Source organism: Gopherus evgoodei, chromosome 1 (genome assembly GCF_007399415.2).
Source record: "Gopherus evgoodei ecotype Sinaloan lineage chromosome 1, rGopEvg1_v1.p, whole genome shotgun sequence".
NCBI lineage: Eukaryota > Metazoa > Chordata > Testudines > Testudinidae > Gopherus > Gopherus evgoodei.
The window spans coordinates 8,954,294-8,966,345 of NC_044322.1; the positions used below are offsets into that span (position 1 = coordinate 8,954,294).

General features: G+C 48.8%; 1 protein-coding gene across 1 annotated transcript in view; it reads left to right on the forward strand.

Annotated features, from left to right (window-relative positions):
- The first annotated feature begins 1,841 nt into the window (after nucleotides 1-1,841).
- Nucleotides 1,842-12,052, forward strand: part of MOGAT2 (monoacylglycerol O-acyltransferase 2) — a 52,175-nt gene continuing 41,964 nt past the window's right edge. Inside the window, exons 1-2 of the mRNA XM_030550828.1 lie at nucleotides 1,842-1,935; nucleotides 10,382-10,560. Coding sequence (XP_030406688.1) covers nucleotides 1,842-1,935; nucleotides 10,382-10,560 — 273 coding nt within the window. The remainder of the gene's footprint in view (nucleotides 1,936-10,381; nucleotides 10,561-12,052) is intronic.

Below are 12,052 nucleotides of genomic sequence, written 5' to 3' on the forward strand. Positions count from 1 at the left end.
CTGGACAAAGGTTGTAGGAGGAGCCAGGGGAAGGCTGGGGGAGTTTCAGTTTGGAGCTGGCTGGGAAAATGGAGGGGAGGCCAGACAGACCTCCTGGCTTCCCCTGGCCCCCCCCAAGATGAACCTGATAGAGGGGGTCCTGTTGTCTGTACCAGCGAGACCTGTTTTGGACTGTGTTCCTGTCGTCTAAATAAACTTTCTGTTCTACTGGCTGGCTGAGAGTCACGGTGAATCTCAGGAAGCCAGGGGGGAGAGCCTTATCTCCCCCAACTCTGTGACAAAGAGTCAACATGGCTTTTGTAATGGGAAATCATGCCTCACCAATCTGTTAGAACTTTTTGAGGGGGTCAACAAGCATGTGGACAAAGGTGATCCAGTGGATCTAGTGTACTTGGTATTTCAGAAAGCTTTTGACAAGGTTCGTAACCAAAGGCTCTTAAGCAGGGCCGGCTGCAGGCACCAGCTTAGCAAGTAGGTGCTTGGGGCAGCCACTCTGGAGAGGTGTGGCACGTCCAGGTATTTGGCGGCAATTCGGCAGATGGTCCCTCGCTCCTGCTTGGAGCGAAGGACCTCCCGCTGAATTGCCGCAGATCGCAAACGCAGCTTTTTTTTTTTTTTTTAATTTTGGCTGCTTGGGGCGGCAAAACCCCTGGAGCCGGCCCTGCTCTTAAGCAAAGTACGAAATCATGAGATAATAAGGAAGGTCCTCTCATGGATCACTGTCTGGTTAAAAGACAGGAAACAAAGGGTAGGAATAAATGGTCAGTTTTCAGAATGGAGAGGTAAATAGTGATGTTCCCCAAGGATCTGTACTGGAACTAGTCCTATTCAACATATTCATAAATGATCTGGAAAAGCATCCGACGAAGTGGGTATTCACCATGAAAGCTCATGCTCCTAAACGTCTGTTAGTCTATAAGGTGCCACAGGACTCTTTGCTGCTGGAAAAGTGGGTAAATAGTGACTTGGCAAAGGTTGCAGATGATACAAAATTCCTTAGGATAGTTAAGTCCAACCTTTGGGGGTGATGAACCTTTTAAAAACAGATTCATCATCCCCAAAGCAACAGTGCTCCTTGCCTCTGCCCAGCAGACACCAACACCCTCCGCTGTTGTGTGTTCCTCATTTTGTATTATTGTCTCCCTGCATTTGCCTTGCTCTGAAAGAAGAGCTAGCTGGATTTTCATCTTCCAAAGCTGCACTGTGGGAGGAGAGTTTTGCATGGGTCCTTCAGTTATGTACAGTCTGCAAATACAAGAGCCCTTGACAGTGCAAACAATGGACCTGCCTGTGCTTGTCCCTTCTATAATACAGAAAAGAAAACCTAAAACAATCCTCATTTACAGTTGTGCATGAAGCGTTGTATGGGGAGAAAGAAAAGTCTCTCTCCATAGCCGTGTCTGAACTGTTTGTGTGTGAAAGCTTCAGAGACCAAGTCCCTTCCTAGAAGCAGATGCACAGCTGAGTACTTCAAGCAGCTGGAAGAAAGAAACTCCCCTGGTAAATAGGGACAGACATCTGCAAAAAGTCAGATCAGGGTCCTAAAGACAGCCTATTTCAAGGATGGCGAGAGGGAGGTAAGCTTGCGAAACCCTGACTGACTGGCCGGTTTTTGTTTATTTCTTTGTTGAGGGCTTTAGAGTCCCTGTCTACTCCCAGAGAATGTTCTTCTACTCACACTTCCTGAAATGGGCTGGCCTTGCTGGTCACAAGATTACCAACCTCTGTACTCACTGTATGTTGCACAACTTGCTGTACTGTAAGACGGTGAAATGCAGGCAAAAGACTTTGTCCCACTTGAGGAAAGTCCTGTGCCGTTTGAATCACACACTTGGTCCAAGATGAAGGTTGAATTTGCTTCTCTCTCTATTCCTTTAGAGAGAAGGCTTCAGACTGCTTCAGTAGTTCACTGGGTCTTCAGTTTCCTGGGACTAGGTAAGATTTATTTTAATGTCTCTCTAGAGAAAAGTGCTATCCAAGCACCTTACAAAGGAAGAAAAAGCCTGCAACCTACATTGCAGATGGGGAAACTGAGGCCAGAAATCACCATTTCACACTCATACAATGGTAGAGCTGGGAATAGAACCCAAATCCACCAACTCCTATTGGCTGGCCACTGCCCAATGCTGCCTCCTTACAGTGTGAGCTGCAATACATTTATGCAGAGAGAAGCTGTGGATGTCTCCCTGCCGCCTACATCTATTCCTTACCAGACTCTAACCATTCTGTAGGTTAGGAAGGCAAGATAGCATATCTCAGAACACATTTAATAATAATGAAGAGGAGTGGAAAGTGAAATCCTTTCTTTGGACACGAATGATGCTGCTCTTAATTTGGATACTGTGCCCAGATACGGGTGACCTAGGAAAAGTTGATCTTGCAGCCTGTAAATTGCATTTGCAGTTGCACTCTGCCTTGTTTCTGTTATCACTACCCAAACAGCATAATCCCGGCATTTACTTAGAGCTACCTTTCTGTGGCTTTCCCTTATTTAGGGATTTATTTAAAAAAATCCCTGCAAGCTAAGAACAGAGACTTGGTGTAGTCTGTATCTCCGAGCCACTTTGCCCAGTCACACTCCACTTCTTACTCAGAGGCTAGCTGGCCTCTGAATGCGTTAACCTTTCACCTCCTTAGGTTTGCCTTTTTGCTTGTCTAATTACGCACATGCTCGCTGTTACTCATAAAAATGCAACCCCAATGACCACAATGCCTGGACTCGAGTTAGTCTTAGGAGCATCTACAAAAATGCAATATGGCCAAAGGATGTAGAAGCTGGTCTGCCCACACTGAGCAACAGAGTTCTTTGTTTAGATAAACAACAACAGAAAAAGGCAGTTTCTGGTGAAACCCAGCTTGGGCAAGGAACTCATTAGAAAGTTCAGAAGCCCAGAAAACCTATTATCGTGCAGCTAACAGATTAAATTAAATAATAATGGAAATGAGTGGGAGAGACTTGCCGTTTTATTAAGGCACTATTGTCCAACGGACAGAACAGGGCTGTGGGAGGCGGGAGATCTGGAGCCAGATTCTAAGCCGGTGTAAGGTAGTTCTGCTGCTTTATACCAGTTCAAGATCTAGCCCCTAGGTTCAGCCACAAGAACAGGAATAAACTGGACCACTCTCCCAGTGGCCAAGCCATTTAGCCTCTCTGTATCTCAGTGACAACAAGAAGTGGCTAACTTATTGTGGCAGATGCAACGTAACTGTGCCCTGGACAGAGGCACAGCAGAGGTTCTTTGGACAGGGAACTGGGGTCTTGCATAGGGTGACCAGATGTCCCTATTTGATAGGGACAGTCCTGATTTTTGGGGCATTTTCTTCTATAGGCACTTATTACCCCCCACCCCATCCCGATTTTCCATACTTGCTGTCTGGTCACCCTAGTCTTGCAGGGAATCCAGACCTGCAAGGAAAGCAAAGGCTGAGGTTTGGTTTTGTTGCTAACCCTCTGGTGTGGTTAGGTTTGGACTCAATATTTTGTGACCCTTAGCACTGGCCCCTTTATATTGTGCCAGCTGCACCAAGGGCCCCTAAACCTGCCCTAACTTCCCTTTCCCCTTCAGCTCTGAGGAATGCTTCGGTGGTGCAGAGCTGACATGGGCAGCCTGGGGAATCCAGGAATGCAAGGGTGGTGTACAGTTCCCTTCCCCCACTCTGGGTTCTGCACAGAATACAGCTCCACTGGACCCAGTGGGTCTAGGTTCTGTTCAGAGAAGTTCCTCTCCCCATCTGCAAGCTTCCTTCAACTGAGCTAAATAGCTCAATGCTTGTAAAGCACTTGGAGCTCCCCCTGGAAGGAGTGGTATCTCTGTGGGTTTTAACAGCACACTGGCAGCCAAGTTGCACTTTAAGTGCAAGTGGAGTTCTCTAATCAGTGACAGGAACACGTTTTGCTTTTACTTTACGCTGGTGTAAATCAAGAGTGACCCTGCTGAAACCAATAGAGTTATGGTGGTTTACACCCAAGTGAACAGAATGAGCCCTTTTGACTCCAAGGAGTTAACTCTGGATCACACGATTGCAAGGACAGAGCTGGTCAAAACTCAAGAGTTTCAATTCTGTGAGAAATGCTGAAGTTTGTTACTGTTCCAAATTCAAATTTCCAGGGGGCAAGAGGGCAGGGAATCAAATAGTTGGGGAAAAAAAGTTGGTTTGGGGTCACACAAAAATGTTTTCTTTAGATTTTCACTTCGTAACTCTTATTATATATACACACACACACACGCATCCATACAAAAACCGACGTGTTCCAAAAAAGTGTCAGAAGGGAACCTTTCAACATGACTGAAATGCCGACAGTTTCACACCCTCCCATTCCCCTCAAACAGAACTTTGTTTACATCAGAACTTTCCGCAGGAACATGTCAGTTTTGTCAAGCCAGCATTTTCCAATGGAAAAATATTCAGCCAGAAATTTCTTGACGAGTTCTATATAAGGACATTATCCCACAAGGTGCTGTGTGCCCCCAGCCAAGAAGGTTTAGTACCACCCAAATTCACAAGATCAGGCTCTAAATGAGCAGAGCTTGGTCCTTGGCTGCTAATCTCTGCCCTAGAAAGGTTCAAGGTTCGGCCCTGAGATAAGGGCTCTCCAAGGTACAGTCAATCTATGCCAGGCATTTGCACAGGACTTTAGCTGGAGAGCCAGAAATCAGCCATTCAGCTTTACCTCCTCTGGTAACTGTTGCTATGGTTATGCAAATGAACCAATGCGAGGAGAATGGGGCAGCTGGGAAGTAAGAGGAACCATTCTTTCTCAAGAGGGGTGCTGGATAGCTTAGCACATGAATGGCACAGCCAGATCCCAGGGGCTGGGCGAGCGCTGGGGGCAGAGTCTGCTGCAGTTTTTTTTTCAACAGGCAGACATGATCTGCACCTCCACGAGGCTGAGGCTAGATCCTGGAAAAAGAGAAAGAGAAAGAGAGAGAGGGATGCACATGAGAGAGAGTGAGAGTGTGTGTGATGAACACTGATGTCCTGCTTGCTCCAGAAGCGGAGAAAGCTTGGAGTGAAGCGTGTGAAATAACAGTTCGCACCTCTCCCATCAGACGCTTACAGTCTCAAGGGTTGCCCTAGTATGTGCCTCATCTGCCTGGAGTTTTGCAGGGCTCCATAATCAGCAGAACCCAGCTCCATTCTCATCTACCCCTCTGCCCCTTTCAGCCTGCCTCTGCTCCACTCCCAGGGCCATGGCAGTGGCAGTTCTGCGTCTGGACACAGGGGCATCTGCATCATGCGGATCCCCCAATCTGTCCTGACACTTGCCCTTTGACGCAAAACTTGGGGGAAGTGGTAAATGATGAAGAGGAAAGAGCACTGATGCAGAGTGATCTGTGTCACTTGGTAAACTGGCAGAAGAAAACAATATTCATTTTAGTGCTGCTAAATGTAAGTGTATACAAAGACTGCAGGCCATACTTACACAATGGGAGACTCCATCCTGGAAGCAGTGGCTCTGAAGAAGATTTGGGGGCCCTGGTGGATAATCGGCTGAACATGAGCTCCCACTGTGATGCTGTAACCAAAAGAGCTAATGTGATCCTGGGATCCAGAAACAGGGGAATCTTGAGTAGGTGTAGAGGGGCATTGTATTTGTATTTGGCACTGGTGCGACTGCTGCTGGAACACTGGGTCAGTTCTGGTGTCCACAATTCAAGAAGGATGTCGATAAACTGGAGAGGGTGTAAGGAAGAATCACAAGATGCTTAAAGAGTTAGAAAATGTGCCTTAGAGTGATGGATCTCCTTGAGCCTATCTGTTTTGCTTAACAAAGAGAAGGTTAGGAGGTGACTTGAGTACACCCTATAAGTACCTACCAAGAGAACAAATATTTCATAGTGGGCTCTTCAATCTGGTACCTTAGAAATGCTTATGATAATTAGCGTGTGACGTGCCATCTGGTCTGTTGGTGCATCACCCCCTACTGGATGGGATTAGAGCTACTAAATGTTGTCTTAGGCCCTAAGTGGCTGAGAGATCTTCCTTTAGTTCATATAGTAGTGCCAGAGAGTCAGCCCCAGCGGACACCAATGTCACTTTCAGAATCTGAAGAGCCTCCATTCACAAGCCACCATTCTTTCAAGTTAAAGACTAAATGGACAGATACTAAAATTTCAGGAACCGTCGGCATCTGGGTGGCTAGTTTTTCTGGGACATGAGCCCTCCTTTGACATCGACATAAGAGTCTCTCATCTTTGTTGCTTTCACTCCTCAAAGAGGTTGTTTAAAGCCATAAAAAGCCATTGTTGAGGTTTCAAGAGGTTCCAAAGAAACCAGCTGAATTCTGAGGGAATCCACGATGGCATCCATGGGGTTCATTGGTTCTGCAGGGCGGCATCTTCTCCCCACTGACTCTCATGGGGCCACCACACTTCTCAGCCAATGACACCATTCATCATGTAAATTCTAGTTTGTTAGGTCCAGATCCTCAAATGTATTTAGGCTCCGAACTTCCATGGGGCCTTAATAACCAGCCTCAAGGGGACGCCTCAGGCAAACCCTTCTAGTCAATAGCCAGTTGAGGCTGCGATTCCTGGATAGTGCGTTAATAGCTCTTGTTCTAGCTGTGGAGACAGGGTATTCCTTGATCATTGGACCTCTATCTGTGCTTCATATAATCCAAATTAGACAACCATTAACTTGAAACTTAAAGTGTATTGAGAGCCCCCACTGCCACACTGCCTATAAAGTAATCTAGGCCCAACTGTAGGTGCAAAAAGAAAATGCTCAGCAAGATCTAGCCCTGTGTTTATATATATATCCATGCTATAGCAAACATTTCTATAGCACCTTCTATCTTAAGGTGCAACCACCTTGTCCCTCTCCTTGATCATGCAGATAAGCATCAATACCTCCATTAGCCTGAGGGGTTATAGGACTTGCCCAAGGTCGCAGAGTGAGTCAGCAGCAGACTCAAGACTAGACCCCAGGGGTGAGATTGTGTGCTGTGCCTCTTGGGCTGTGCCTACACTGGAGCAGGAAGGTGTCTTGTTCAGCTTGAGGAGAACAGCCCTGCATCAGCACACTAAAAACAGCAGTGTCACCATGGCAGCATGAGCAGCGGGATAGGCTAGCTGGCCCAAGTACAGTCCCATCCGAGGCCCTGCACTGGTACACAGGGAAGCCTTATGAGCACATCCACAGTCTCTGCACCAGGGCATCCTCCTCTGGCATGGTATGGAGCTTGTATGGCCCCCTTTTGCCACTCCAGCCTTTTTACCAGGCATAGAGGAGCCAGATCAGGGGTGAGGGTCTCCCCCAAGTCTCTGAACTTTTTAATTGCTAGACAATGCTTGTGTAACCCTTCTGCCCCTCTGAGTTGGCAGCAACAAGGGCCGGGTTCAGTATCCAGGGGTTCCGTTTCAATAACACAATGCATAACCGGCTCGAGCCCCCACCCAGTGACCTGGGACACTCACATACCACACCTTCCTGGGCGCCTCTAGGAGGCAATACTTCCCCTCTCGCAAGCACGGAGTCTGAGTGTAGCAAAATCTTTTTAATAAAGGAAGGAATCAATGCGGCATCCCATTGGAGAAACACCACAAACAGGGTTATAACACAAACCATAAACAAAAACCCACCTCCAAGTACTTTTGGCACTGTCCTTTTTCCCCATAGGGTTTTAAGTCCAATCACCCCAAAGTCCAACAACCCAAAAGTCTCTGGTCAATGCCACCCCAGAGTTCGAGAGTTTATCTGTAGAGGTCCCTCCCCCCAGCCTGGATAGAAAGGGGCACCTTACGTGGTCCGTGGCCAACTGCCCTGCCTCTCCGTGGGTTCTGCTTCCGCCTTCTCCACGAACTGCTCCGCTTTACCAGCTGCTGTACGCTGCTCCTCCAGCCGTCCTCAGAAACTGCTCCACTCCACCAGCTGCTCTGCTCCATGAGCTGCTCCGGTTCTCTCTGCAAACTGCTCAGCTCCGCGGGCCGCTCCACCTGTCCCACAGCTACTCCGCTCTGTCAGCCACTCTGCTGCCCCGTGATCCGCTCCAGCCGTCCCCACAAACTGCTCCACTCTGCCAGCAGCTCTGTTCCACAGTATAGCTTTGGGCTCCCCTACTAGTTAGCACCGTACTCAGTGCTCTCAGCTCAGTGATTTTCAGCTCTTAGTGATTCCAGCTCATAGTAGGGGAGCCCCAGTGCTAGTGCACCATTAGCCCAAAGTGATTTCAGCTCAGTAACCTGTATTTAAATTCTTGAGGGAATAAAAAAAAATCATCTCTGACATTCCACAGTGGAGAGAGGAGGGGGTGCAACTGGTGCTTCTAGCTCCACAAGGCGACTGCACCACCAGACACAAATACCTGTCCCCAACCTCTCTCAATTCTCTGGGTTTTGGAACCCATGTCCCATGTCTAGCCAGTACCACCCAACTGAGGGTGAGCAATTTGTCACCAAGCAATCCCACAGCTTGGGAGTCTGGGATAGGGTGGGCGTACCTATGCAAATACACTCTCTGAACTTCTTTCCACCAGATGTCAGTGTAGAGCTTATCCTGACACTGCTTACACTTGCACTGTAAAGGGCCAGATCCTTAGTTACAATGGTGTAACTTTCAGTATTAGGTTTTCATTGGAGGCTTTCGTACAGGCAGTAAGCAGCCAACAGCTTCATGTGATTGAGTCCAGCAGCTCCATATCCTACAGCTCTCTGCATCTCACTATGGCAGCGGTGCCCAAACTTTCCCCGTCATGCCTTCCTCCCCCCTTACCATTCATGGAATCTCTGTCCCCACCCCATCACTACACAGTTGGCTCAGCAAAGGAGTTTGGGCTGACAGCAGAGCAGAGGGCAGAATTGGGGATGGGGGAGGAGCTGGGGCTAGAGATGGAGCTTGCTGGCCAAAGAGCAGAGAGGGAATGAGGGCAGAGCTGGGCTGGGGGCAGAGCGGGACTGGGGGCAGAGCAGGGCAGGGGTTGCTCCCTCCCTGTCCCCACAAACATTCTGTCACATCCCCCCTTGGGGGCGCATCCCACAGTTTGGACACTATTGCACTATGTGTGCACACCGCAACTGCTAGTAGAGGGCCTCATCTTCCCTGATTGAACTAACCTTGTTATCTCTAATGTGATTCTTGCCTGCATATATATACCTGCTTCTGGAAATTTCCACTACGTGCATCTGAGGAAGTGGGTATTCACCCACGAAAGCTCACGCTCCAAAACGTCTATTAGTCTATAAGGTGCCACAGGATTCTTTGTTGCTTTTTACAGCTCCAGACTAGCACGGCTACCCCTCTGATACTTCAGTATGAGTACCATTCACGGAAATATCACAGCAAAGACGATAAGGGATTGGCTTAGCCTTTTACACTTCCCAGGCCACCCCACCCCATCCCCCTACTCTTTTGCCCAGGACTCTGCCCCACTGCTCCAAACCAACCTCCCAGCCTTCACCCTGCCTCCCCCAGTTCCAGTCTATGCATCCGATGAAGTGGGCTGTAGCCCATGAAAGCTTATGTTCAAATAAATTTGTTAGTCTCTAAGGTGCCATAAGTGCTCCTGTTCTTTTTGTTGGCTGAGGGAAGCTTAAATAAGGTATTTTACACTCAGCACCACCTAATGGGTGAAAAGTTTAATACAGTTTAGTGTTTCATTACAACTGTCTTCCCTTCTTGTCCTCTCGAACCCCCCCATCCACTCCCCTCCCCACTCCTCCTCTGGACTCCCTTCCACTCCCCTACCCCACTCCTCTCTCCCCTTCTTCTCGAACCCCCCTTCCACTCATCTCTCCCCCTTTTCTCAAACCTCTGTCCCACTCCCCTCCCCTTCTCCTCTCTCCTCCTTCTCTCAAACCTCCTTCCCACTCCCCTCCCCATTCCTGCTCTGGAATCCCCCTTCCACTACCCATACTACCTCCCCTCCTATGGACCTCCCTTCTACTCTCCTCCCCTCCTCAGTCCTCTCTCCCCCTCCTCTGGAACCCCCTTCCACTCCCCTCCCCACCTCTCCCTCCCTCCCCCTCTTAAACCCCCCTTCCACTCCCCTTCTCACATCTCCCTCCCCCTCCTTTCAACCTCCCGCTTTCACTCTCCTTGCCCCCTCCTCTTGAACCCCCTACCCACTCCCCTCACCACCTTCCTCTCAAACCCCCCTTCCACTCCCCTCCCTCCCCCTCCTCTCGAACTCCCCTTCCATTCCCCTCACCACCCCTCCCTCCCAGTCCTCTGCAACCCAGGACTCTGAATCCCAAGACCGTGCCCTGCAAGAGGTGACGGCTAGAGGCCTGAGATCTGACTGAGGTGACCTCAATAAGGCAACAACGAGGGGTCAGAGGTGCAACTGCCTTGGAAGCTATGATATTTCTGAGTAAGTTCTTTCACTGCTTGACCCCAGCCAAGCCTGGGTTGCCCATTGACTGCCTTGTTTTTATCTCAGCACAGTGCTGCATAGTTCTCTTCATCGGCCTCTTCTTCACTCGCTTTTGGCTGGTCAGTGTCCTGTATGCAACATGGTGGCTTCTGGACTGGGACACGCCAAGCAAAGGTGGGCGACGGATTCACTGCATCAGGAACAGCGTCATCTGGAAACACATGAGGAACTATTTCCCCGTCACCGTAAGTGCAACCAAAGGTAGAGTCTAATCCAGTTCCCACTGGAGTCTGTGGGAAAGGAACTCCCGTTTTGTTCTATGGGCATTGGATCAGGCACTTACGGCCCTGAAGAGGGGCCAAGGGATCCTAGCACTGGACCTAATAAGTCAGCACTAGATTTTACTGCTTTGTCTTTCACAGCCTGGAGGGAAGGTTGGGCTAGAGATTAGAGCAGAGGGTAGAAGACCTATTGCTTGACCTTGTAACAGTTGTTTAGCCCAGCATTTTCAGACCCACCGATCTAAATAAATCTGGCTTTAGACGCCTTCCTCTTCAGTTTCACTACACCTTGGAAGATAGCGAAATAGTCTCCCCATTTTCCATCCAGGTGTGTTTAGATTCTTGTCCTGCACCCTCTGTGGTATTTGAGCACTTTTAAGGGAGCTGAAGACCCAGTGACGTTAAGTGAAGTTACACAGCAAGTCAGGAGCTGAGATAGGACTTGAACTCAGGAGTTCCTAGCTCACAGGTCCTGTATTTAGAGCAATGTATAGATAAGTAGCCGGCTGGAAATTAACTGGCTTTAAGTCGAGACTTTAGCCTGCATCTTCAGGGCTGGGTGTACATTTTAAATCCTACCTGGCGTTTTGTTTTACTGTTGGCCATATAGCACCCTGAGTGCATGTGGCACACTATGTATGTCCAGAACTCTTTAGAGGGCTGGCGTCAGAGTGCTTGCAGTCTCCAGGCATAAGCTGGGGCAGTACAAAGCGACGTATTATGGAGAGTCAGGGATCCCGCCGTGGAGCGAGACCAAAGTAGGCTGCAGTCTGAGCACCTTTCGGTCAGGCCACAAGCCCTGCCTCTCTTGAGAGCTGCTAAGAGGGGGGTGAGAAGCTGACAAAACTCCCAATCAGCACTCCCAAGAACCAAAGCCAGAGCCTCCAGAAGTCCACTACTACAGGCTGCACCACTCCAGTCTGTTAGCCTGGGAGGCAGACAGATACTACCGCTAAGTACAACAGAGAAGATTGACACAGCGAGAGTCCTACAGGCAGAACACTTCACACAGATGGTTCTGTCAGGAGCTCAGAAAGGGAGGGCCATGGGGCAAACGTTAACTGGGAGGGAGTTTTCCATAGATTCCAAGGCCAAAAGGGACTAGTGTGATCATCGAGTCGGATCTCCTGGCCAAAAGACTTCCCTGAATTAGAATCTTCCATTTAGAAAGACATTCAATATTGAGTTGCCAGTGACGGAGAATCCGCCACAACATTTGGCAAGTTGTTCCAGTGGTTAACAACCTTCACTGTTAAAAAACTGCCCCTTATTTCTAGTCGGAGTTGTCTAGCATCAGCTTCCAGCCACTGGATCTTGTCACACCTTTGTGTGGCACACTGAAGAGCCCTCCGCTGCCAAGTTTTTGTTCCTCCTTTAGGTACTTACAGGCTGATCAAGTCACCCCTTAACCTTCTCTTTGATACACGAATCACTATAAAGACACAGTTTGCAATCC